The sequence below is a fragment of the Tursiops truncatus genome, chromosome 15, assembly GCF_011762595.2.
Source record: "Tursiops truncatus isolate mTurTru1 chromosome 15, mTurTru1.mat.Y, whole genome shotgun sequence".
Lineage (NCBI taxonomy): Eukaryota > Metazoa > Chordata > Mammalia > Artiodactyla > Delphinidae > Tursiops > Tursiops truncatus.
Genome location: NC_047048.1, coordinates 56,316,364 through 56,343,604, shown reverse-complemented (window position 1 = coordinate 56,343,604; position 27,241 = coordinate 56,316,364). Strand labels below are relative to the sequence as shown.

The window sequence follows — 27,241 nt, the reverse complement described above, 5'->3', positions numbered from 1 at the left end:
CATCACTCCAGAACGCTCTTTTGTACCCACTCGTCAACATTCCCCAGAGGTAACCAGTGATATGATTTCTGTTTATGTAGACGAGTTTTGCCTGTTTTTGAACCTTATCGTACCTTGTGGCTGGGAACAGACAGCATGTACTTTTTGTGCTGGGCTTGTTTAGCCATGTTGCCCATTCATCCTGGTAAGATTCATGCATGTTGTATCGATAGTTTTTCGCCTTTGTTGTTTTTCACTTCTGTGTACACCACAGTTTGTCTCTCCATTCTATTAATGGACATTTGGGTTATTTCCAGAGTTTGCCTATTGTCAATACAGCCACTATGAACATTATCTATTGTGCATGTTTCCAGGTGGACTCATAGGTCAACCAGGAGTGATTGCTGGGTGATAGGGTTGGCATATGTTTAACTTAAGAACTGCCAAACGTTTATCCAAATCTTTTTTTTTTTTCCAAATCTTTTAATCTTTCTTTAAAATAGGAAAAAATAAACCTCTACCTGGTTATTTTGCGGATATTTAATGGGCCCTAAGGTATAAGACTTTAAGTCTGTACCTGGAACTCAGTGGGCACTCAATAATTGCTGGCCTCTGGCCCAGCAGAGGAAGGGCGAGGTGGTAGGCGAGCACTGCCGTGAGGTACCGCCCTAAATCATTGATCGGAGGAGGCCTTTCCCACGCAGCACTCAAGGCCCACACCCTGCGAGCCGGGCAAGCCAACCTTGGCGCCCCTGCCCTGCATACAGCTACATGCCCCGATCCTGCCTCCTCAGGTCCAGAATGAGTGTCGCCTGGCTGGGCACTCATACCCTTGTGAACTCTGCGTGACACCGGACGTTTATTGAGCACTGACTGTGTGCTTAGGCCCTGGGCGTCCAGGAGCGAACTATATAAAGACCCTCACCCCTCAAATTACTCGGCGGAAGGAGGGGGTAGCTTCGCGTGGAAAGCGTCGGGATCGAGCCCACCACGGTTTCTACTTGGTTTCTAGTCAGACCCTGGGCTTCCCCTGGAAGTTGCTCGAGACGAAGACGGAAAGATCATCTGCACTTTCGTGGACTTAGTAGGAACCCAGGTCTGTCCCGAGCGCGCGTCCAGAGCCTCGAGGCCCCGCAAACAGAGGCCAAGTGCCCGCCCCCGCTGTCTGCCCAATGGCCGCGCGGCCCTACCCCCCGCCCTTCCCTCCCTGAAGGGGAGGGTTCCCGGCTGTCCGCGACTGGAGGCAGGTCGCCGGGTCGTGGCTACCCAAGGTAAGATCGTCACCTTGGGAGCTCGGTCCTCTGGACTCAGGGCGCACAGATGCCTTTCGGGGAGGTGGTACGCAGCGCAGGAGCCGAGTGGGACTAGGAGTCCGCCGGGGTGCACGGGGCTTGGGGCGCGCGGGGAGCTGGGAAGAGCAGGTACTAACGCATAGGGTGTTCGGGGCAGCGAGAGCTCCGTGCACCGCATCCAGCACCGGGGGCTCGGGAGGTGGGTGGCGCGGGCGCCTGCTCGGGCTGGAGGGGAGGTTGGGCCGGAAGGAGAAGGGCGCTGGCTACTGAGCTCCTCCAGTTGCCCACAGGCCCAGGGTGACTCCCCGGCGAGGCCTAGCCCGGGTGCGCCAATCTCTGGCGGCCGCGCTTTTGGGGGTCGCGGACTGCCGCCCTCCCTTGGTTCTTGGCTGTTTTCGGTGGTTCAGAACAGCCTCCCGGTCCTCCGCGGACCTGGGTCTGGCCCGGGAATTCAGGAATAAGAGCCGAGACTGTGAGGCCTCGCCCCTTCCGGGAGGGCGGAGCGCTCTAAACTCAGCTTCTGGCGCAGTCGGGGCAGAACTCTCCTAGACGCGACGGTTAGGAACTATCCGCCCCACATCTTATCTGAGGCCGGAAGGAGGTGCCTGGAAAACACTGGAAAAAACAAAACCGACATTCTTCGTTTGGAGGCTCAAAAACATCTGGAAGGACATCTGGAAGAACCTGAGAACCCGGCTGTTGTGGAGGGCAGGGTTAGAACGTCCTCAGACGTGTCCGAAAGATTTCCATACCTCGCAAGAGAAGGGACTAAATAGTGCATCTTCCGAGGCACACAGTCACTTAGCGACCCCCCTCACCCAGGCAGTGTCCTTGGTCCCTTCCAGGGCTTGAAGGCAGGGGGTTGTGTGAGTCTCACTTGCCGCAGGGGTCTCTAAGCCCTGCAAGGTGTATGGTGAGCTGCAATGAGGCAGCAAGTCCTGGGTTCAAATCCTGTTAGGCCACTGGTCAGCTGTGCAACTTGGCATCGCTTGTCCTCTTGGGATTGTGGCAAGAATTAAATGAAAGAAACTTAGGATGTGCCTGCCTATAGTGGACCCTCAATAAATGTGAACAAATATGGGCTTCCTTTCTTTTTGGTTGGACAATTACATACACCCATACTCCCCAAACTCTTTGCCTCAAAGGCTGAGGCTGGGATGCAGAAGAATGTATCACCTGACTCTCTCCTGGTACTTCTCTGGGTCCCATGGGAGGGAAGGAGGGATCTGTTCGCCACCACAGAGTTGTTCCCCCGCCCCACCTCTCTGATCCTCTTGATTTCTGTCACTGGTACTCGCCCCACCAGGAATGTAGCACCTGGTGGTTGGCAAAGCAGGTCATGCAGCATGTGGCTATGAGGCTGGTGGGCTGCAGGTAGGGAGGACTACTGCTCCATTTCCCATGTGGCAGGGGACTGGTGGCCTCAGCAGCTTCTGGGCACTCTCTACTCTGCAGCACTGTCTCTTAGAGGTCCCACCCAAGCTTGACATCCAAGTTTCTACTCCAGCCTGCCCCTCTCCTCTGCCCACTTCCCTCCCTGAAAACCCCTTTGGACATCCAATAGCATCTCAAGCTTCACTTGTTCAAAATGGAACTCTGGAGTCCTCTCTGCACCACTGCTTCTCCCCCGGACTCTCTGGCTTGCTAAGTGGCACCCTCCATCCACCTAGTGCCTTGATTCTTCTCTCTCCTTCACCTCCCATATCCACAAAATACCAGGAATCCAGCCATCTCTTGCCACCTTCATGGTTACCATCCTGGCCATACCCATCATGTATTCCCTGCTGTGGCCTCCTGACTTGTCTCCCTGCTTCCGTCCTGCCGCCTCCCCAGTCCAGGATCCTCACAACCACCACAGAGGTCTTTAACATAAATCAAATAAGTCAAATCAAATAAAATCCTCTCCCTTTCCTGCTCAGAGCCCTCCAATGGCTCCCTGTTTCACTCCAAATAAAACCCAAAGTCCCTTCCTATAATGCCCTACATTAGTGGCCCTTCCCAACCTCCTTGACTTGAACTCTGCCCCTCCCCCTAGCTTTCTAAACCTGGACAACTCCAATCTACTTTCTATTCTTCAAACATGCCAAGCTTGTTTCACCTTAGGACTTCTCACTTGCTGTGCCCTCTGCCCAAAACACTGATCTTCTTACATTCGAGTTCAGCTCAAATGTCAGTTCAGAAAAGCTTCCCTCCCCATCCCAGTTCAAGCAGCATGCCCTTCTTCAGGGGCTGTGTCTTACCATCTGCTTTATTTTCTCTGTAACCTTTATTACTGTCTGGAATTCTTATTTATGTGTATGTTTTCTGATTTGTTATCTGTCTCATTCCAGTAGAATGTAAATTGGATGGTGGCAGAGATCTTGTATGTCTTATTCCCTGCAGCTCTCTCCCATGAGAAAGGCAAATAAGAAACAAGCAAACAAACAGATCTATAATTGAAAATTGTGTTAAGTGCTACATAAGCAACCTGCGGCAATTGATTCTATTGGGGGTACTTTTAAATTTCAGGCTTATAAGGCTGAACTACTGTATTGTCAAAACAACCTCTCTGAGCCATTTTAGGGGTGAGGACAAGCCTGGAAAAGGCTGATAACTTGCCTGGGGTCACACCCAGAAGTGGAACTCAGCCTCCTACTGAAAAAATATGTATGTAAGGCTTCTCTGGTGGTGCAGTGGTTAAGAATCTGCCTGCCAATGTAGGGGACACAGGTTCGAGCCCTAGTCCGGAAAGATCCCACATGCTGCGCAGAAACTAAGCCCATGCGCCACAGCTACTGAGCCTGAGCTCTAGAGCCTGCGAGCCACAACTACTGAACCCATGTGCTACAACTACTGAAGCCCGTGCGCCTAGAGCCCGTGCTCTGCAACAAGAGAAGCCACCAAAATGAGAAGCCTGTGCACCTCAACGAAGAGTAGCCCCCGCTCGTTGCAACTAGAGAGAGCCCATGTGCAGCAATGAAGACCCAACACAGCCAAAAATTTAAAAAAAAAAATTTTTTTTTAATTTAAAAAATGTGTGTAGCAAGCTTTAGTGTAATGGTGGGCCTGCAGTCATGTTCTGGGAAGAACCTGATCCCAGATCCTGAAGACCTCAGTTCTTTACTCTTCTACTCACTAGCAAGTCCCCTTAATTCCTTGGTGCTTCATTTTCTTCACGGTAAGAATAGGATAGATCCTATTATTATGTTGGGTGCCTTCTCCTCTTCCCCATCCTCTCCCTCCTACCCCTCCTCCTCCCTCTCCTCCCCTTCCCCCTCAGTATACTCCAAAGGAGCAGCACTTCTAGGCGGTGCCCTTTTGCTATCAGAAGCTAGGGGCACATTCAGACCTGGGGATAATGGGGCAGGAGCCAGAGCTCTCCCCAACAATGACCGACCTGCAGGGCAGAAATGGGCCCTAGGTCTTCTAGATCTGATTTTTTTTTTTTTCACCAATTTGTTTTTAGGCAAATTCATTGAGGGCCTCTGAGACTTAAGCAGTAAAATAGGATGATTAAAGAAAAGAGCAAAAATTCCAAAGAGTTGAAAAAGAAAGAGAGAATTGCCTTTTGTCCAACTCCACTCCCAACTCTGTTGCCATGTGTGGTCTGTTTTCTTCCAGTCTTTTTTCCTCTCTCTCAGTCCATCCACCCTTCATGGGCCAGAGCCCTCTGCCACTTCAGAACCCAGACAGCGATGACGTTTGCTGAGGACAAGACTTATCAGTATATCCGCGACCATCATGGCAATTTTTGCAATATTCATGTTCTGGAGATTCTGCCTTACCTATCCTGCCTCACAATAAGTGACCAGGTGAGCCGGGGCGTGACAACCAGGCATGGACTCGGGGCAGGGCTGTGGAATTCAGAGCTTCTCCCAAGCCAGGACCAACTCCTTCCTTCTCTGTTGTATCTTGCTTCCCATCCTTGACAGTTTTCTAACTTTCAGAATGAAGTGTGGCTCAGGGTGTCCTTTCCAACCTCACTGAGCTCCCTCTTGTGTCGTTTTGGTATAGTGCTCCAAAATATGGCACTGAGATTTCTGGGCTTGGGACCCCTCACCCACTTTCATCGGAACCTTCTTTTTCTTTATCTCTTTTGTCCTCGTTCCTGTTTAGTTTCAATTGCGTTCTCCTAGTCATGGGACCCATCCTGGCAGGGCGCCTGGGGCTCAACTTTGAGAGTCTTTGGGAGCCAGACTGTGCTAGCTCCCTCAGCACTTGCTGTGGGCCCCTAGTGAAGTAAGCCTGGCCCCTCCCAGTTTTAGCTGTCCCCACATTGAACCCTGAGGCCTCCCTCTGCTTCCTCCATGCAGATACCGGTGGTATGTGAGTTTGTGGCTGGTAGGGTTTGGCTCCTCCCTCTTGTATTTTGGTGTTTGTGGGAATACCTTGCCATTTAGTTCTGCAGTAAATGTTTTCTGTGAGTTTTTTTTTTTTTTTTTCCTGTGGGTTTTTGTTTCTGCTATCTGGTTGCTTGTTTGTATGTGCTAAGCCTCAGTTTCCTCATCAGTAGAGTAGGGGTAATAATAGCATTAAATAAGATAATTCATGCAAAGCCCTGAGCAGAGAGCCTGGGACACAGTAAGGCCTATTTCCTGGACCTTTAAACTTGGGCTTAAACTCTGGCCTTGTCCTGGGCTCTGACTCAGTTTCAGATGGTTGCTTCCATCTTGTAGCTTTCTAGGTACCTCCATCTGCAGCTGTCCCCTCCAGAGTGGGGAGGGGGTTAGGGCTACCAGGCTTGAGCTTGGTGGCAGGGCTGTGTCTTTCAGGACCGACTGCGGGCCTCCTATGAGCGCTGGGGGAACCAGGGCACTCTCTGGGACCTCTTCAACAGCCTTCGGCGGAGGAACGGCTGGGTGCCTTCCTTCATTGGGGCACTGAGGGCCTGTGAACTGTCCAGTCTCGCTGATGAAGTGGACCGAGTCTACCAGAGCAACCTGCTACGTGAGCCTCCCACCTTGGCCCTTCTTCTGGAACTCCTGTCTGATTCCCTGGCCTCCACTCTCCCTCTCCTCTCACCCCATACCTGCTGTCTTCATCTCTCATCCTCCCTCCCATCACTCCTGGGCAGTGGACAAACCTGAGTGTAGATCCATGCTTTGCCACTTATTAATCTTTATTAACCCTTTGGCCAAGCCCCTTTATTCCCTAAGTCTCAGTCTTCTTCTCTGTAAAATGGGGCTAATGGCAACATTTACCTTGTAGGGCTGCAGTGGATACCGTGGGATGATGGCATGTTGAGTGCTTAGCTGGGGCTGGGTACCTTCCATGTGCTCAGCAAATGGAGCCTCCTCTAATTTTTGTGGCTGTGACGTTTGCCTCCCACGCTTTTCTCATTTCCTCCCGTCTACTCTCCCTCAGTTTGCCTTCCCTCTCTTTGCTCATCTCTTCTCTCCCCCTCCCTTCACTGTCTCTTCTTTCTTCCTCATGGGCTCCTTACTTCCTTTCCCCTCATCTCTTCCCCTCCCACTGGTTTCCCCTAGAGCCTCCTTAGCTGCCTCCCACCCCCGCAGCTGCCCAGTTATCCCTCAAAGCCCTCTCAATGCTCCCTGCCAGGCCAAGTACTCAGAGGGGGTCTGCTGAGGCCAGGGTCTCAGGGGCTGAGGCAGGAAGAAAATTCACACCAGCCCTATATATATTTCAGACTAGAGACAATTCCTGAGACACTGCTCAGATTTACAGCCTTAAAATATCCCCATGTTTGCCTTTCTTTTTTTTCCTCCCCCTCCCTTCCTTCCTCCCCTCCTTCCTTTCTAACATCTCTTCATTTGTGGAGATTACCAGTGATTCCCCCAGATAAAAACAGCTGTGGTAGGGCCAGGCGTGGATGGTGGGGGCAAAGGGGAGGGGCTGAGGAGGAAACTTTAGGTCAGGGGTCAGATAGTGGTGAAAGCCACCCACGAGGAGGAGAAGAAAGCCACGGTGTCCCAGAATGCCTGGGGAAAGAGAAGTGGTGACTGCTGACACAGTCTGGGTGGTGAGAGGCCTGCGAGGTGCCCCCAACACTCTCACTTCCCCCACTACTCCTCCTACCTCTCCTTGTCCTCTCCACCACCACTCCCTCCGATACCTGCCTCCTGCTTCGGGAAGCTGGTCTCCTCTGAGGAGTACTGCCCACGTCAGGATAGAGTTTGATGCTGTGGGGGACTGATAGCCATGGACCTGGAGTTCTAGGAACACCCAGGCCTCTCTTGTCACTGAGAGCACCCCAATTCCTCCTTGACATCACAATATCTTTGTCCTTCAGGGAATCCGAACAACTCCCCATCCCCACTGGAGCGGCCATCAATTCCTGCTGGGGTTCCAGGGCCATCCACACCTGCTGTGGCCCCCAGCATCCCCTGCAATGGCTACAGAGAGGACGAGCCAAGTTACCCTATGCCTGTCCAGGACACCCAGTCACCAGAGTCCCTGGGAGAGGTGTGTCCTCACGATCTACCTTGAACCTCCTGCTTTTGTGTTCCCGTCTGCCCACTTCTGCTCACCCAGCCTTCCGGAAGTCCCCGACAAATCATGCCTAATCTCTGCTCAGAACCCCAGGGCTCCCCCAATATGGATCTGCCCCAGCTCCCGGACTGCCAACCAGGTCTTCACTATGTGGCAGCCCCCACCCCTCTGTCATCAGCCAGCTGTGAGGTCACAATTCTGAGGTCTTTGCAGTGGTCCATGTGAGATGTTGAGCTGGGTCAAGGGATCAGGGGATGACCAGATGAGGGAGAGTGAGGGAGCAGGAGGTGATGGGGGAAGGGGGGGATGTTTGGAGCTGTAATCATTGCCAGTAAAGTTTGGGGGTTAAGATGACTGATTCTATTGGGATAGGATGAGTGGGCAGTGAGGTGTCCAGGAGACACCACTTGGACTTGAAGCATAAGAAAGGGGTCTGTGCAGTGGCCCCAAAGATGGGGACCTTTCTTTAGGGCCAGACAGATGAATAGGGACCCCCCATAGGATGATTTTCTATGAGGTGGCTTCAAAGTCACCTGCAGATAGAAGTCCTGGCAATGACCAAAGCCGAGGCAAGGGCTTCCTTGGTCCTGTGCTTCATGGCATGGGCTGTGGCCTGTAGGAGCCATCCCAAGCATAAGCTGCCCTTTGCCAGCTCCTGGGAGAAGCAACTGCCTTATTCATATATTCCTTCGTGCAGAGTTCGAAGAAAGCCCCACAGCCACCCAGCTCTGGGGCTGTCCTCAAGAGGCTGGGTGGCCCCCTGCAGCCCTCATCTGACATGGTGGCCCTCAGCCCTCTGACCTGCAGTGGACATCAGGAGCAAGACACAGAACTGGGCACTACCCACACAGCAGGTATGCATGGACCCTGGAGTTATAGGGCCTTTCTGACCTCCCAGTGAGGGTAAGGGTTAGAGTTGCCCCTCTGGTTTTCTTGGACAGGAGGCAAAGGTGGTATTCCCCAGGGAAATGAGTTCACCCCAGGGAACAACCCAGTTCCTCAGAGGGCATATTGGTTAGTATTTGCTTTGTAACATACAATCCCAAAATTTAGTAGCTTAAAATACGACTATTTACTTAGCTCATGATTGTGTGGGTCAGCAATTTGGGCTGGCTCAGATGGGCTGAATTCCCTCTTATATATGCATCAGGGTACATATAAGCTGTTTACGGCTGTTGGCTGGGGCACCTCAGTTCTCTTCTATGAGTCTCTTACCTTCCAGCAGTCAAGCCCATTTCATATACCTGAGCAGAGTTCTGAGAGAGGGAGAGTGGGCTTCTGGGGCATAGGCTCAAAACTGGCGCAGTTTTCCTCCTGCCTCTTTCTGTGGGACAAAGCAAGTTACAAGGCCAGCCCAGCATCAAGGAGTAGAAAGATAGACTCCATCCCTACATGAGAGGACTGACAAGGTCACATTGCAGAGGGCGTGGATACAGGTAGAAGTGAATTAGGGCCATGCCTGCGCTATACCAAAGGGACTATGTAGGGATCCGCCAGGACCTGGAGGACAGTGCAAGAAGAGTACAGGGCTGGGCCAGCTGTTGTCAGGGAGCACTGCCCTACCCTAAAGGGGTCTCTAGCTCCCAGTGAATCACTAAAACTTTTCAGCCCCCAGGAGAAGTATGTTCTTCATCAGCCAAGGGCCTGGACCCTTATATCAGACATCTCAGGAATATAGTGCTATCTACTCTGATGTCTCAGGCTGGCATCTCTGCACCACTATTTCCCAAACTGTGTTCCACATGACAGTGATGCCCAGCCAGCCCACAGTGCCCACGGAACAGCCACAAGACACAGGAGCTCAGAGAAGCCACCTTAGTGTCCCATGCTCCTGTCACACCAAACTCTAACCCACGTATCCTTTTGCACTTTGCATTGTCAGCTTGCTGTGGAACATATTTTCAAGAAATGCTGCTGTGGACCAGGGAGGCAGAGGGCACTTTGATTTCAGTATGAGTATGGACACAGGTCCCATGAGATTCTGTGGTGTTAGCTTTGGGATGGGGGGTGGTGGACATCAGAATCACTCCCGACCTTTGTCAGCTGTAGGGCCAGGCATGTGTGTTCTCAGGAGTTCCATGGTGAATCCTTATGTAGCTGCCTTTATGGACCATCACCACCTGCTCCCTCCTGATTCCCCCAGTTCAGACTCTCCTCCCAGGGGTGGCTTTGTCCCTGTACCCCCAAGCCCTTGGGCCTCCTAGAAGATTTGCACACACTGGGGGCTGACTGGGCCTCTGGTGCCACATGACTGGTGTGAGCTCTTCTAAGAAGAGCCATCCTGCTCCTCTTGCCCTGGCCTAGGATTGTTCCTGCTGAGAGGAAAGATGGCAGTGGGAGAAACATCCAGGATTCCACTTGTCTAAGGAGAGGATGGAAGAGGCAGACACAAGAGGAAAGGGGGGTGTCCTAGGCAGGAGAAGAAAAAGCAGAGAGGAAAATTAATAATGATTTTCAAGCTCCTAGACCCTGTTAAAGGGAGGGATCATTTTGCTCTTGTGAGAGAACACGTCAAGGACTGAGGAGGGACAGGACCAAGGATTTATCTGCAACCATTGGGCCTTCAGCCCTGGGAACCAAAGAGACTGTGGAGAGTCCTCCACGGGTAGGAGGTTGGGAGGCTTGGATGCAATAGGGATGGTGTGAGCTGGGACAGAGAGACCCTTCTCCAGCCCTCTGATCCCAAGGCCACTGTGATTTTAGGATAACACTCCTGTGGGTTTGTGTTTCTCATTTTGTTTTGCCACCTGCAGGCATGGTCTCCAGTTTCACATCATCCTATGGGCCTGTGTCTCCGACTGTCTCCTTCCAGCCCTTGGTCCGTTCTACCCCCAGGGCAAGCTGCTTGCCTGGACCCCCAGTGTCAGCTCCATCTATTGGCACCTCCTCCTCCTCCTTCACTGGCTTGGCCTCTGCAGGAGGTGCTGGTGACCAGGCTGAAGGTACCATCTGCTCCAGCGGGGCAGGGGTGCCCACCAACTCAGCATTTGGCAGCACAGTGCCTTCCAAGTTGTCCACCAGCTTGAAGCCCCCTGGTGCAATGCCCATTAATGTGCTCACCAGTCTAGCACCATCCAAATTGCCCATCAACTCAGTGCATTCTGGCGTGGTGCCACTCAAAGTGCCTACTGGCTTGGTGCCTGGCCACAGGAAACATATGTGCACGGTGCCCAGAAAGCTGCCTGCCAACACAGGGCCCACCATCAGGAACAGCAACAGACTTGTGGAGGTGAGTCCTCGCCCCTCCTAGCAGTGATCCAGGCCTCTTCCTTGTACCCTTTCCAGTCTCCATTCTGTCTCCAGCCTAGGCTGGTCCAGGGCTTCTTCTGAGGGCATAGGGACAGCTGAGACCTAGCCTCATCCAGACCTAACACCATGTCCTTTAGAGTAATAATAATCATTAGAACTCTTAAGTGTGAATGCTTCAGGAGGGTCAGGCTTGCTGGGCCACCTCCACTGGTCACATGCATTAACCCATTTAGAGCTCACAGCTCCCTTTTAAGCTCATCAATACTATTTTGCAGGTGAGGAAACATTGAGGGGTAGAGCGGGGTAGCCTGTTTGCCTCGATGCCTTGCTCTTCACCACTGGGATATCTGGCCTGCCCCACCATGACCAGGGTTTTACAAACTGCAGTCCCAGCCCATCCATCTCTGACCCTAGCAGCCTCCACAGTTGCCTGCTCGGAGCCTGCACGTCTAACCCTACTGCTGCTGTCTGTCTGGAAGAACCAAGTCCATGGGGCCCCTTGGGTGCATGGTCCAGCCTCTGACCCTGTGGCTGCTTCATGGCCATCAAGCCCAGGCATAATGTCAAAGTAGATGGGGCCACACATGACCAAGTGCTCCCTGGGGTGGGAGTGAGCTCACAGGCAGGCCAGTGAGTAGAGCTTTCAGCCCTGGAGGAGTTCACCACTGATGCTCCTGCAGGGCCTTAGTCCCCTCCTCCCCCACTGTCCTCCTGCACCATCAGTGGGTTGAGTCCCCAAGAGAGGGTTGCCTCACAGCACTATGGGCTGGGAACTGAGGGGTTGGCCTGTTTTGGGAATGGGGCCACCCAACCTGGGCTTGCCCCCCACCATCCTCAGTCCCTCCAGTCCCTCCTTTCTTTCCCAGGAGACTCCAGCATCTCCAGCACCCACAGGTACTGCCACTGGAGGCACCTCGCCATGGCCAGATAGCAGCTCTGACTGCTGGGGCTCAGAGCTGGAGCTGAGCAAGCCTGGCAGGCTGGTATCCAGAATGGATAGCCAACCGTTCTCGGGCTGCTCCGCAGACCTCGCCATCAGCCACAGTAACTCCCTGGGCGTGGGGCCTGACAACGCTCCGGAGGAAAACGAGTACGAGTCGGAGGACACCATTAGGATCCACGGGGGCCCCAGTACCCCCATCCTGGGGGACAGCCCTGGGACACACACGGCCCCAGAATTCCGGGAGGAGGAAGAGTTGGAGGAGTTGCTGGTGGTCAGGAACTTGCCCTGGGCTCCGTGGCTTGGGGTGGCCGTGGCTGGGGTGCTCCTAGCTGCGCTCCTGGCCACACTGTACCGGCGGCGCCCACTCCAGTGAAACTCCTGGGCCCTCCCTATCACGCATCTGCTCCCTTTCCCATGGTACATCTGCCTGAGCCATTGAGTTGAGCTGTCCCACCATCCTTGACGCTATCTCTGGGCTGGCAGAGGCTGGGTCAGAGGCGAGGCAGCATTTCCATCCCAGCTCCTGCCCTTGGCAGCTCCCCCACCATCCTTGGCTTTCTGGGCCCTGGGCTGCCCTGAGTGCTCCAGACCTCGCCCACCTGGCCATCTGGTTGTTGCCCTTATCCTCTGGAGGAGGTGCCCCCGTCTAGGCCTTATCCCTCTTTACCCAAGTGCAAGGATCAGGAGGTGCTACTGGAGACCGCAGGGGGTCGGAAACATCCCCCATCCTGCCCTGGTCCCTGGCAGCCAATGGGGGGGGTAGGAGACCCCACAGAACATCACTCCAGCCCCCAGTGGCCCAGCCTCAGGCTATTGCCCCAGGAGCAGCGGAGTGGCCCATCTTCAAGGACTTAGTCCCCTGCCTCTCTGGTTCCCCTCCCCTGCCACACAAGGTTGGGGAGGAGGTCTGGAGATTCCCATGGACCCCTGGGGAGCCCGATCAGGTGCTAGGCCTGAGGACCACCTAAGTGCCCCTCTCCAGCCTTCTCATCCTGGTCTCTGTTCTCTTCAGCTCCATATGGGGGTTGGAGAGGGAGCACATGCAGGGCAGAGCTCAGGCCAAGGTTTGGATTTCAGCTCCACCTCCTCTTGGGCTGTGTGGCCTTGGCAAATAATCAGCCTTCTCTGGTCTTGCTTACTCATGTGAACCCTGAGGATCATGGCTCATCCTTCACTGGGTTCTCCTGAGATTGAAGCATACACGTCTTTGTCAAGTGCCTGGTCCAGAGCAGGTGGCCACTAAATGCTTTTCTCACCTCTCCCTGCCCAGCCTGGTAGAGATGAGGGCATGAGAGGCAGAGTGCCCAGTGGGTAAGCGTGCACTGCTGCAGTGTAGGATGGCCGAAGCCTGCATCCCATCTTACTAACTCTGTGCTCTTGGGCAAGCTGTTAACCTCTCTGTGCCTGTTTTCTCATCTGTAAAATGGGGATGAATAGTAAAATTTTATGTATAGATATACATGTCCTAGTGTTGTGAGGATTAAATGAGTTTATCTATATAAATCTTAGAATGGTTCCTGACATTTCATTTACTAGGGGTGGATACATTATCTCTATTCAAATGTGGAGGGACTGGAGCACTTGGCCGTGCCTTTAGAAGCAGACCCAAACCCTACTGCCTATGCCCCTTTTATATTTGTCCCTTACTTTATTCCATGCACTGGGGAATTGTTGGGGAGTGAGGAGGGAGGCATGTCCACTGGGGCAACTGTGCAGGGTGGGGGCTAGGGTGCCGCCCAGCAGACAGACGGATTGAGGGATATCCTTGTGGGTTCATTCCTAGCAGCCATTGCTGGACAAGGGCCAGGCATAGGAGCCTCGGGAGCTACCTTCATTTCTGAGCTCTGCAAGGGATAGGAACTAGAACCCTGTGGAGATATAAGGGGTAGGGCTCACTGTGGCCCACCCCCAAACTGTCAGTCTGCAGGGTACTGCACCCTGCTCTGGCTGCTACAGCCTTTCTTTACGCTGCCCTCGGGGACTTCAGCAACCTAATGACCTCTACTTCCACCTCTGAGCTTCTCTTCAACCCTCTCTCCAAATGCAACCACCTGTACCCTGAAGCCAGGAGTGGTCCCTACCCAAGCTGTCTGCAACCACGCCCCATCACTCTTGCTCTTAACCCTCTGTGCTGCTGCCTCCCTCCCAGGTACCCAGGTCAGTGAACAGTTCATGAATAGGTACTGGTTTTAATGTGTTACCCTCCCAAGGTAGCTTTAGAAAAAAGTTATCTCAAGAAAGCAGCTTGTAGACCCAAAATATGCTACTTAAATGGTAGAATTTTAAGCACAGTGACCAGCCATGTGGGAGATACCTTTGGGTAAGGTGTGTAGGAAACATTTAGGGACCATCCTGGCACATTTCAAATTATGCTGCTCAGAAGCCCTGACTTGGCCTGCATTGAACAGCATTCCTATTTTGGCTGTTGTCAATAAAATGTCAACTTCAAGGAGGATTGGGAATTGGCCTGTGGCCAGGAGAGGGCTTGGGGTAGTTGATAAGAGAGATGGGGAAGCACCCTTTACCTCGGTGTAAAGGCCGGGGTGGGGCCAGAGGGCCCAGTGCCATCCTAAGTGCTTAAGGGCAGACTCAGCAGTAGCCAAGGTACCTACATATAAATCCCTCTCCATCTTTTCTCTCTCTCCTGTTGAAACATTTCCTTCAAAGCCCAAGAGCTACCACTGCTTCTCTTTCCCTGGGAAACACCTGCCGATTCTGCTTGATGACCCACCGAAGCCAGACTAATACCACACTCTCACCTTGTTTCCCTGGTTGGATGTGCTCAGATTTAATTGATTTGGGAGAATTTCTAGTCAAAGATCAGCAAGAGGGCTTCCCTGGTGGCGCAGTGGTTGGGAGTCCACCTGCCGATGCAGGGGACACGGGTTCGTGCCCCGGTCCGGGAAGATCCCACATGCCGCGGAGCGGCTGGGCCCGTGAGCCATGGCCACGGGGCCTGCGCGTCCGGAGCCTGTGCTCCGCAACAGGAGAGGCCACAACAGTGAGAGGCCCGCGTAAAGCAAAAAAAAAAAAAAAAAAAAGATCAGCAAGATGCCCTTTACTCTTTCAGGCCATGGATTATTCATAGCTTCTTTTTTATGGAAAGCTTTTAAGCACACACTGAAGTACAGAAACTAGAATAATTACCTCTCCCCTCCACGTGCCCATTACACACCTTCAATAATTATGGACTCATGGATAGTCTTGTTCATCCCTGCCTGATTCCCCCTTTTCTGTACAGGTTCTTTTTGTAAGTCAGAAAGTGAAGAGTTCAGAAAGTCAAGGGAAAGACTTGGGACAGGAGGATTCTGTGGCAAAGACCCTCTTTTTTCTTCCAAGGCATTCCCCTCTTGGTTTCTTGGCCTCAGTGGGTGACATCCCTCTTGAACCAGTTCAAAACGTGAGTAGCACTGGTTCCGTCTTAGGAGGAGAGAACCAGAGGAGGTTCCTTCACTGACAAGCTCCTTGGAAGTATCTGGCTACTGCTTCTGTCCCAGAGAGGTGACGATTGACGGGTGTGTCCAGTGGCAGTTTGCCCCATTGCACGAGGAGTCTCCTTTAGGCTCTGACAAAGCCCTTCCAGCAGGCAGAAATTCCCATTCTTGGCCAGATTCAAACTTCACAGCATGTGTCCTGCTCTTATAGGAGTCTCCTTAGAAATGGAGTCATTCAAGCCTTGAGGTCCCTTGCTTTCTACCAATGCACTATCGTGAAGCTGATGGCCAAGGAACACCTCCACCCCCACCTTCAGGGAGAGTAGTGTTCAGGGTCCCTGGGCTAGTCTGTGCTGGAAGTGATAGCTCTTTATGGATAAAAATCACATGTTCCCCTTTCTGCTCTTTTCCATGTAGCCCAGGGCCATGAAGTTCACACTTGGTGCAGGGCATGGTCACTCAGCACTCCTCATCCCTGCTGCTGCTGCTGTTAATAACAGCAATAATAAAAAGTGCTACCACTTACCCCATACCTTTTTGCATACCAGGTGCTGGGCTAGGTGCCTTACATGTATTAACTTGTTTAATCCTCACAATGACCCTATGAAACGAATACAAGTATGACCCAATTTACAGCTGATCTGCAAGACTGGGAGGGACAAAGGACCAGAGGGGACAATGCAAGGGAAGACTCTGGCCTGTGGGCCCCAGAGTTGGATGTTCTCCATGCCCATGACCCACAGCTGATCAGGTGTCTGGAGGCTGGGACCCCATTTAAAGTAAGATTTCACACCATCACATCTCTGCCCTGTGTGCCAAGATCTGGCACCTGCTATAACAGTGTAATGATGTGCAATATATAATTAATATAGTCTCAGGGATGCTGTGACAATATGAATATAATCATCTTGTATGTGCCCAGGCTCAATGGCCTGAGGCTGAATGAGGTGAGGCAGCTGGAGGTCAGTTTGGTTTAGCAGATATTGTTTGTTAAAGGATTCCCCTGTGCCAGGTCTAAGGCCTAAAATGAGTAAGACACCTGCATACACTCCAGTGGTCGGGAATGACTCACAAAGTATGGTGGAGACATATAGGCTTTCATGTCATTTATTTCACGTATTTATACAACAGATATTTATTTTGCTCCTACTGAGTGCAGAGTATGGGGACAGGCCTTGGAGAGACACAATAATAATGCAAAAAGCCCACCTTAAGTGCCCCCTTCTATCACCCACTGTCTCCAATATAATTGTGAGTGGTCTAAAGGAGTGTCTAAAAGCAAGGGCAGGGGTGGGGGGGAGGAGAGAAAAGTGTTGTTTTGATCAGTCATGTACTATTAACAATTATAACAATGAAATCCAGGAAAACAGTAAAACTTAGAACCTCTAGGGAACAAGAAAAATATTAAGTATAAATTTACAAAGACACCTATCAGGACGGCTAAAATGAAAGTGTCTGACAAGATCAAATGTTGATGGAAATATAGAGCAACTGAAACTCTCAAACTTTAGGGGTAATGTAAGTTAGTAAAACCCTGTTGGAAAATAGGCAGTATCTACTAAAGCTGAACACATGCATAACCTATGACCCAGCAATTCCACTCCTGGGTATGTACATGACAGAAACAAGAGCTCATGTCTACCAAGATATGTGCAAGAATATTTCTAATTGCACTGTTCAAAATAGCCTCAAACTGGAAGCAACCCAAAGGTCTATCCACAGTAGAATGGATACATATATATATATATATATATATATATATATATATATATATATATATATATATATATATAAGTTGGGGTAAAGTCATACAGTAGAATACTAGTGCACAACAATGAATACGAATGAAAATATTGCTACACTCAATGTGGATATATTGCACAGACATGATGTTGAGAAAAAGAAGTCAGTAGAGGGCTTCACTGGTGGCGCAGTGGTTTAGAGTCCGCCTGCTGATGCAGGGGACATGGGTTCGTGCCCCGGTCTGGGAAGATCCCACATGCCGCGGAGCGGCTGGGCCCGTGAGCCATGGCCGCTGAGCCTGCGCGTCCGGAGCCTGTGCTCCGCAATGGGAGAGGCCACAACAGTGAGAGGCCCGCGTACCGCAAAAAAAAAAAAAAAAAAAAGTACACACACAAAAGTGTTTACTGGGTGATTCTATTCATACAAAAAGTACAGAAATAAGCAAAATTGATCTATGGCATTGAAAGTCGGCATGGTTACCCTTGATTTGGGTGTTGGTTTCATGAGTACGTTCAGTTTGTGTACAGAATCTCTTTAGAGATATGGAGATAAACCAAGGTCACACAAATGAGAACAAACATAGGCTGTTCATTCTGAGCTTGTAAGAGCAGCCACTGTCACTTGCATTTGGCCAGGAGGGTATCAAAGGCAGGCAGGGACTGGGAAAACACTGTGGTGAATAAAAGAAAGGGAAGGCTTCAGATGTGCTGTGATTGGAGGTTGTTTGCCTGGGACACTGGAGGCTGGCTAACTAGAAGAGGGGCACCTTATGTGATTGGTTGGGGAACATATTTGACTTTCTCTGGTTGGTCCCGAGATGGAAGAGAGGGAAGAGGTGGTTGGGGATTGGGAAGAAGCTGGCACACATTAACCAAGACCTGATCATTCTGGATGACTGCTGCAGAGGCTGTGGTTTGGCTTTCCAGGCTGGTTACTGCAGAGAGTTCTATTGTCATATATGGTCTGGCCACTGTCCTTTTGTATATTCAGTCTCTCAGAGGGAAGGATATGGGCTCTGCGAGGGGTCTCCACTGCCAGAATGGGATGGGAGTGGGCACATACATGCTTCATCCAGCTCCCTATCCCTCCCTGGGGTCAGTGGTGCTGCCTGTAAGGATAAGGCCAACGGCTAGAGGGCTCTGCTGCAAGTCATGGCTTAGCTACTGCACCCACTAAAGTTTTTTTAAGGCCTGGCTTAAAGCCCAGCTCCTTTTGGAAGCTTTTTTGAATAGATCCCTCTCACTTATTAGCCTTTCTAAATTCTCATGGCTTACCTCAAATTCTTCAGAGTAAATTCTCACCTTCCTGCCTGCATTTAAAAAACTTACACTGGGGGCTTCCCTGGTGGCGCAGTGGTTAAGAATCCACCTGCCAATGCAGGGGACATGGGTTCGAGCCCTAGTCCGGGAAGATCCCACATGCTGGGGAGCAACTAAGCCCATGTGCCACAACTACTGAGCCTGCGCTCTAGAGCCCACAAGCCACAACTATGGAAGCCCACACGCCACAGCTACTGAAGCCCGTGCGCCGAGCCTGTGCTCCGCAACAAGAGAAGCAACCGCAATGAGAAGCCCACGCACTGCAACAAAGAGTAGTCCCCACTCGCCGCAACTAGAGAAAGGCTGAGTGCAGCAATGAACTCAACACAGCCAAAAATAATAAAAAAAAAACCACACAACTTACACTGAATATCTTCCTTCTACTTACTCAATGCTGTTTCTATAAAAACAGCAATAAAAGAAAAATACCCCCTCAACCCCACAGCTTTTTATTGAAGTAAAATATACCTGCTAAAAAGGGTACTTCAAAGACAGAAGGGACCTGGGGGGACGGGGTGGGCAGCAGCCAGAAAGGTGGAGGTGGGGAGAGAAAATGGGAACAGTGAGAAAGATGAAGAAGGGAAGTAGCCCTGGGTTCTAGTCCTGGGTCCACAGCCAGCTCCTGGCGTCCCTTTCCTTCCTGGACCCATAAACCATGAGGCTGGACCAGGTGATGTCAAATCCTTCCTCCTCCAGAGCTCAGTCCCATCAGCCCTTGAGTGTCCTTGGCATGGACTGGCTGTACCAGCTTCCTCCCCTCCTCTGTCCTTCCCCATCCCCAAGTGCCACTGCCATACTGTCTGAATCGCTGATTTCCTAGCAGTCAGATGCTGTCTCCTATTTCATCAGTTTGCTTGTACTTAACATAAGAAGAAAGAAAAATCCTTTCATTATCACATGCAGTTGGAAATCAGCTTCTTGCAGGAGATCTGTCCAAAGGAATTGGGAAAGAGAGAAACTGTGGTAACTGCTGAAAGAATTGCTTTTTTCACTACTTGCTATCAGGACGATGTCGTTAGAATTGTGAGCCCATGGACTCACGTTTCCAGTAATTCTGCTATTATTACTTCTAGAACTTAAGATCCTTTAACATTTCTTTTATTCAGCCCACAGTTCTGAGGATCTACCCTGGCCAGATATCTGCTTGAAGTGAGGCTCCTGCAGTGAATGTAAATAGAACTTTCAATCTGGGGAGCTTGTTCAGGACCCCTCCCCCTTTTTCCTCCCACCTTCACTTTCAGGAGTCTCTACTCAGAGACAAGCTCCTCAGTTCTCCACATGTGGCTGGCTGTCACCTTCTGGCCTGGCTCAGTGGACTCCTTCCTTCCAGGAGTCCCAGTCCAGGGGGTCAGTCTCCCTTCAGAATTTTCACCTTCCTTATAATCTAGTCTCTTTAAATCATCTTTTAATTACACAGGTAATACACGAATATCTGCTTGCTGTAAAAAGTTAAAATTCCACCAGGAGTTCCCTGGTGGTCAAGTGGTTAGGATCCCAGGCTTTCACTGCCACGGCCTGGGTTCAGTCCCTGGTTAGGGAACTGAGATCCCAAAAGCTGCACAGCGAGGCCAAAATAAATAAATAAATAAATTTTAAAAAAGAATAAATAAAATACCACAACTAGAGATTATCATACTAAGTGAAGTAAATCAGAAGAAGAACAAATACCATATGATATCACTTATATGTTGAATCTAAAATAGGGCACAAACGAACCTATATATGAAACAGACTCGAGAATAGACTTGTCCTCCAAGGGGGAGGGCAGGTGGCAGAGGGGTGAACTGGGAGTTTGGGGTTAGTAGATGCAAACTATTACATATAGAATGGATAAACAACAAGGTCCTACTGTATAGCACAGGGAACTATATTCAATATCCTGGGATAAACCATAATGGAAAAGAATATAAAAAAGAATGTACGTATAACTGAGTCACTTTGCTGTACAGCAGAAATTAACACAACATTGTAAATCAAGTATATTTCAATAAAAAAGTGAAATTAAAAAAAATTTCAAACTATACAGAGTTATATAGTCCAGAGTGTCTCCAACTTCAGTAGAGATACAAATCCTCTTGGGGATCTTGTTAAAAGCAGGTGCTGACTCATTGAGTCACTGCATTAAAAATTTTTTTTTTTTGCGGTACGCGGGCCTCTCACTGTTGTGGCCTCTCCCATTGCGGAGCACAGGCTCCGGACGCACAGGCTCAGTGGCCATGGCTCACGGGCCTAGCCGCTCCGCGGCATGTGGGATCTTCCCAGACTGGGGCATGAACCCGTGTCCCCTGCATCGGCAGGCGGACTCTCAACCACTGCGCCACCAGGGAAGCCCTAGTCACTGCATTTTTAAGGAGACTTTTTTGACTAAAGAGAAAGAGCAACAATTGATAATGTCCTTTAATCCCTTGCAATCCTGTTTCCTTTTTAGGGGGGTTGATAGACATCATTCCTTGCCTCTCTCTATGTACTTCTGTGCCATTTGATAGCCCTGACTTAATCCCACCCTTGGCCTGGGGCTGGGGATGCTCTCTCGGGTCCATTTCATAGCAGTGGGGTGCAGGGCCTTCTCTACAGCCCCCTGTATTGCTCCACAAACTATTGTTGCCAAGCTTAATGGGTCTTTGTTGAATTGAATTTAGTTCATGCAACAATCCAAACAACTTGGTCATTGTTTCAGTTGGTTGAGGATCCTCTGGCTCTGGATTTTTCCCCAACATGTGCAGGATGAGCCACCAAATCACTAATGAAATGGAGAACAGGGCAAAGCCAGAGCCCCACACAATTCTACTCAAGACCATTGGTCAACTGATCTCATCAGTTGACCTCATCATTAACTGATTAATCAGCATTCTACTTTCCCTGCAGTCATCCAACAGTTAAGAGTATATATAACACAGCCCCTATGGAGGTGATCCATTAACTAATGCTGCATGAGAAATTATTCCAAAACTTAATAGCTTAAAACAACACATTTAGTATCTCAGTTTCTGTGGGTTAAGATTTCAGGTGCAGGTTTGCTGCGTCCTCTGGCTCAGGGTCTCTCACAAGGCTGCAATCAAGGTGTTGGCCAGGGCTGCAGTTTGGGGAGGATTCACTTCCAAGCTCACTCACATGGTTCTTGCAGGATTTAGTTCCTCACTTTTTTTTTTTTAATTTATTTGGCTTTGCCAGGTCTTAGTTGCGGCACGTGGGATCTTCATTGCCGCGTGCGGGATCTTTAGTGCAGCATACGGGTTCTTTGTTGTGGCATGAGGGATCTAGTTCCCTGACCAGGGATTGAACCTGGGCCCCCTGCATTGGGAGTGCAGAGTCTTAACCACTGCACAACCAGGGAAGTCTCAGTTCCTCATTGAAATGTTGCTCTGCGGGCTGCACTTCCTTGTTGGCTGTTGGCCAGAGGCTGCCTTCAGTCTCTTGCCACATGGGTTGCTTCATAGGGCAGCACACAACATGGTAGCTTCTTTCATTAGAAAAAGCAAGAAAAAATTTAAATCTCTAAAAATTGAATCAAAATGGAAAAAAAAGGACTCAATTCTGTATTGAGTTGTTGGCTGAACTACACAGAAAGAAATTATTTCAAATGACTTTAAAGCACAATTTGATTTTTCATCCCTAGTGCAACGTATCCTAAGGACAAAAAGAACGGCAGAAAAATCTTAAACAGTGTTTAATAATCACATCATTGGTAATACTGATATTTTTATTCTGAAACTATTATCTATATATTTAATGATAAAGCAAATAAGTAGTGAATGTTGTGAAGTCCTTAGATTTTCAGGTTAAGATAAAAGAAGCTAAGTAAAAACTCTGTAACCTTAAAAATGAATGGAAATTAGTGTAAATCCATGATACATTTTTCTCTTAAAAAATTTATTTTCTGGGCTTCCCTGGTGGTGCAATTGTTAAGAATCCACCTGCCAATGCAGGGGACACGGGTTCGAGCCCCGCTCTGGGAAGATCCCATATGCCGTGGAGCAACTAAGCCCGTGTGCCACAACTACTGAGCCTGCGCTCTAGAGCCCGCGAGCCACAACTCCTGAAGCCCGCGCACCTAGAGCCCGTGCTCTGCAACAAGAGAAGCCACCGCACTGAGAAGCCCGTGCACTGCGACGAAGAGTAGACCCCGCTTGCCGCAACTAGAGAAAGCCCGCGTGCAGCAACGAAGACCCAACGGAGCCAAAAATAAATAAATAAATAAATAAATTTTAAAAAGATAAAAGACACTATACACAGTAAAGAAAGAAAAGGTACACAAGCTTCAAGTGCTTTTTTGTTTTTTGTTTTTTTTTTTCCGGTACGTGGGCCTCTCACTGTTGTGGCCTCTCCCGTTGCGGGGCACAGGCTCCGGACGCGCAGGCTCAGTGGCCATGGCTCACGGGCCTAGCCACTCCGCGGCCTGTAGGATCTTCCCGGACCGGGGCACGAACCTGTATCCCCTGCATCAGGCAGGCGGACCCTCAACCACTGCGTCACCAGGGAAGCCCTCAAGTGTTTTGATGTTGGGATTCGTCTTGGCAGTCTCAGGTGATGATGATTCTTGATTCTTCAGGATGATCTATTGCAGCTCACAGACCTGGATGGAAGTTTCCTCAGGTCAAGGAGAACCGTTTTTTTTTTGTTGTTGCTGGGGGAGGCAGAAACGTAGGCAATGCTGGGCACTGAGATTTAGAAGAGTAGCTATACGTTTTCTTGGTTTTTGTAGGATCCCTCTGGGGTGGCTTCCTGCAGGAGACGGAATTTCCAGAGTTAGGAAATAGGGTTTCCAGAGTTAATCCTACCGTTCCTGCGCACGGGCTTTCTCTAGTTGCGCTGAGAGGGGGCTACTCTTCGTTGCAGTGTGCGGGCTTCTCAGTGCGGTGGCTTCTCTTGTTGCGGAGCACGGGCTCTAGGTGTGTGGGCTTCACTAGTTGTGGCTCGCGGGCTCTAGAGCGCAGGCTCAGTAGTTGTGGCGCACAGGCTGAGTTGCTCCACGACATGTGGCATCTTCCCGGACCAGGCATCGAACCTGTGTGCTCTGCATTGGCAGGTGGATTCCTAACCACTGTGCCACCAGGGAAGTCCCAGGGAGCTAGTTTTGAGTGAGCATGGCAATTCTATTCAATAAGCAAGAGAGAAGCTCATATTTCTTGTTCAGCCTGCTACTAGCAGTCATTACAGGAAAGATGAAGAACATAAGGGGCATTACAGTCTCTCAGGGGAGGCACTTATGAAATAATTTGCTAGCAAGATAAACCCACAATCCCGTTCAACTTGACAGAATGAGGGAGTGCCTTGGGGGTACAGAGCCACGGGTCATTCCAGGCATGGGCAACCTATGGGAGAAGAGACGCTTGGATGGACCTTTGGTCAGTATCTCAGGGCTGGAGGTGACCATGTTCTCACCCGCAAAAAGAAGGTGATAAAATGATTTAAAAAACAAAAAACCAATGATTTAAAAAAAAAACCAATCAGACCAAATCCCCAACAACCCAGGCCCTGAGGCGGCCACCAAATCCTTCTATGTCCTCCACTGCACCACAAGGAAAGGGGGTCCAGACTCTCCTTCCAAGAGCCAACCCTACTTCCCGGCTCCCACACCCCCCTCCTTCACTACAGGAGGGTGGCAAAGGATTTATAACCCATCTCTTTCTTCCAGTTGCCATGGAGACCAACCCCAGTCCTTTCATTAGTTCTCGTACTGGGAACATCTGTCTAACGCAGGAGGAATGAAGGGGGCTTAGCCTAAACACGCCAGTGGCAGTGCTGGGGAAGGGGGTGGCGGTCAAACAGAGCGCGGAGGACTGGTGGCCTTGACGGCAGTAGTGGAATCAGGTCGAGGGACAAAGGCTAAATTCAGCCGCGGTTCAAGCCCTTCTGTTTGCCAACGGCTGGCGACCAGACCCTGCGGCACACCGCTGGGCTGGAGAAGGGCGCAAGCCGGGAGACGACGAGACGCAGCAGCACGGCGGGGCTCGGGGGCGCGAGGCGGCTCCCGGGAGAGTTCTGGGGCCCGGAGCGCCTACCTGTGCACCCCGGTGTAAGGGGGCGCAGACCCCTCCACCAACGCGTCTATTGGGCGGCGCCGCCATCACTCTGTGCTCAGCAACACCGCCTTCTCCTCTGCCCAGCCCGGATCCCCTCCCTTGCCGTCCTCCGCCCCGCCCCGAGCCTTTCATTGGGCGGAGGCGCGGTCGATCCGCCTCGAATCAGGCAGCCGATTGGACAAGAGGCCTTCGGGCCGCCCCCAGCTTGTTTGGATTGGCTTGCTGCGTGTTGGCGCAACGGAAGAGGCGGCCTGCCGAGGGTGTTCTTCTGCTCTGGCTGGATTGCCGCGGAGGAGGCGACGAGGGCACTGGTGTTGGGGGCTGGCTCGGTCGGCAGCGGTTCCTCCTGCGGATGGGAGCGGGCCGGCTTGGCGCGCCCATGGAGCGCCACTGGGGGGTCTCCGCCTCGTCGGTCCGGGAGCCGGCGCCCGGCGGCCCCGATGGGCGGCGGCGGGAGCCACTGCGGCGCCGGGCGAACAGCGCGTCGGCTTCCGCCGTCGGGGCCTCGGCTTCGGCGGAGGGCGTAAGGCGGGACCGGCCCGGCTCTTACAGCGGCGCTACGTCGGCCTCCCGTCAGCGCGTCGAAAGCCTCAGGAAGAAGCGGCCGCGTAAGTGCCCGGCGGGGCGCCCTCGCGTTTCGTCCTGCCCCCTTCCGGCCCGGTCGCCGTTTTTCCCGCGCGGAGACAGTGCCCCCACTCGGTGGTCCCAGGTTGGTGCTGGGCTGACATCTGGTTGGAGGCCTCGGGTCCCCCAACGCCGGAGGCTGCGTGTTCGGCCCCATCCGGCCTCGCGCGTCTGCTTCTCGGTTGTCCGAGTGTAGCGTCCGTACCCAGGACCTTTTCTCCCTCCCGGTTCTTAGTTCCTTGTGCATTCTTCGGCCGAGAGTCGCATTATTTTTTTCCTCGGGAAGACTTCTTTTGACCCATTTTCACCACCTCCCCTCCCCCCTCAAGTCGTTTGAATCCCCAGTGTCTGTTTTCCGTGGATTTCCAGAGAGCTGCAAGACGTTACATCCTTTTTACCTGGAGATTTTGGGCTCAAGGAAAATGGTTGAGTTGCTGCAAGCCTAAAACTGGATTCCGTGTTGTGTATACTAAGCTTTGTCTGCTTTTCTTCCCATGAGAATTCGGGTCTTGTCTCACCCAGATTATCGCCTCTATTTTCTTTCCATCTCTTTGCTGATGCTCACGATTCAGTACTGTAGCACTCTGGGCATTAAGCCTTTCTCTTTTGAGGGAAAACGACTTCTCGCCTTGGCGGTTGCACATGCTCTTCCCAGAGAATCGGTTTTATTATCAGGTTTTATTTTCTGCATTGTGATCTAGTCCAGATATTTTCTTCTCTTTACAGGTTTTCAGTTTGGGTCCTCCTTCAAACAGCCATTGCAACTCTTGAAAGTATCCACTGTCTTGATACTCTAATATGAGTTTTACGATATAATAACATTTTACATGTGGCTATATATATTTTTTCTTGTCGTTGCCAGATTCCTATTTCAGGAATCAGCTTGTTTTAAATGTAGATTATGGGAGTGAGAAAGTGGCAGGATAAGTGTGAGGTCGTGTTTTTAAAAATTATTATTATTTTTTACTTTATTTTTTTATACAGCAGGTCCTTATTGGTCATCAGTTTTATACACATCAGTGTATACATGTCAATCCCAATCGCCCAATTCATCACAACCCCCCACCCCCACCCCCCCGGGTGTGAGGTCTTTATTGGATAGTCTTGGACGTCAGCCCAACAACCCAGTTGCTTTAGTTTTATATGATTTGGATGATTAAATATTAAAAACACCCCTATTTTGCTGTGAAAAGTTTGAGAGTTTTAATTCTTTTGTCTTTTCCTATGTTCTTGAAAGAGAATTGGAAAAGAGATGATCTGCTCTCAACGTATACCGTTTTTAGAGCCTAGTTCCTGTTTGAGAAGCACTTGATTTTTAAGCAATGCAAAACATTAGTTCCTTCGTGGTTTTGTACTGCCTCATTAGAGATGGATGTAAATTCCAGAGATTCAGCAAAAAGAATCACAGCCATGTAGCCAGCTCTTTGTGACCACTGGCCATGAGGATTCTGAGTATTGTAATTTCGGTGTTTGCCACCAGTCAGGCACTCTTAAAATTTTTTTTTCATGTACTCTTCTAAGAGCTTTAATAAACTCATTAGTCCTTATAAAAGTCATGAAAAGCTATCTCTTAGATAATGAGAACTAAAGAAATAAATAAGGTATTGTTTTCTTTCCATTTGTTCTTTCTGTACTGTCCAGGGGTATACCTGTTGGAGAGGCAGTGTATTGATTGTGTATTGACCAAAGAATATACTTTGGTCTTAACTTTGAGGGAATTCAATAAAGATTTAATCTTTGTATTTTTTATTAGGAGAGTTGAGTTGGTGCCACCTTTCTTTTGTTAGAAAACCTCATTCTGATATCATTACACTACTTATCTTAAGGTAGGAGACTAGTTGTCATCGGAAACTAGAAGGAGCTGTTCAGTTTATCTTAGGAATTGTGGGCCCTGATTATAGTCATGTTCTGCCACACATGTTCCCTAGAGCAGTGTGATTCCCAAACCTGTCCCCACCTCAGACTTAACACATCATAGTCATTAGGGATGAGGCTAGGCATGTGTGTCTAAGAAGTTCTTCAAAAGTTTTAGATTAGCTGGAGTATGTCTCATAGGTCTGAGAGAAATACCAAATAAAGATTGGTTTAAAATGATGGTAACGATGATGCTTACGTGTTCATGTTAGACACTGTGCCAAATACTTCATAAACATTTAAGTCTTGCAGTTATCCTCTGAGGTGGGTGTTTGTTATACCCAGCTTCCAG

General features: G+C 50.4%; 2 protein-coding genes and 1 long non-coding RNA gene across 8 annotated transcripts in view; 2 read left to right on the top strand and 1 right to left on the bottom strand.

Annotated features, from left to right (window-relative positions):
- The first annotated feature begins 798 nt into the window (after window positions 1–798).
- MAVS (mitochondrial antiviral signaling protein) lies at window positions 799–13,403 on the top strand. 4 transcript variants are annotated; one of them, XM_033839345.2, is made up of 7 exons: window positions 799–1,250; window positions 4,892–5,062; window positions 6,008–6,197; window positions 7,501–7,673; window positions 8,398–8,554; window positions 10,454–10,929; window positions 11,816–13,403. In XM_033839345.2, the coding sequence occupies exons 2-7, from the start codon at window positions 4,946–4,948 to the stop codon at window positions 12,263–12,265; spliced, it is 1,563 nt and encodes a 520-aa protein (XP_033695236.1). In that variant the 5' UTR covers window positions 799–1,250; window positions 4,892–4,945; the 3' UTR covers window positions 12,266–13,403. The 4 variants fall into 4 exon arrangements, with proteins under 4 accessions (XP_033695236.1, XP_033695235.1, XP_033695234.1 ...); XM_033839344.2 differs by having other exon boundaries at window positions 4,872–5,062; XM_033839343.2 differs by lacking the exon at window positions 799–1,250 and having other exon boundaries at window positions 1,266–5,062; window positions 6,023–6,197.
- A 3,016-nt stretch (window positions 13,404–16,419) lies between these two features.
- On the bottom strand, window positions 16,420–24,667 carry LOC141276528 (uncharacterized). Its single transcript, XR_012326234.1, has 2 exons — window positions 24,391–24,667; window positions 16,420–23,110 (listed from the first exon to the last, which is right to left on the bottom strand). It is a non-coding gene; the product is annotated as an uncharacterized lncRNA (long non-coding RNA).
- A 96-nt stretch (window positions 24,668–24,763) lies between these two features.
- PANK2 (pantothenate kinase 2) overlaps window positions 24,764–27,241 on the top strand; it is a 28,141-nt gene continuing 25,663 nt past the window's right edge. For all 3 annotated transcript variants that reach the window (XM_019950653.3, XM_019950652.3, XM_019950651.3), the window contains exon 1: window positions 24,764–25,019. In XM_019950653.3, coding sequence (XP_019806212.1) covers window positions 24,764–25,019 — 256 coding nt within the window. The remainder of the gene's footprint in view (window positions 25,020–27,241) is intronic.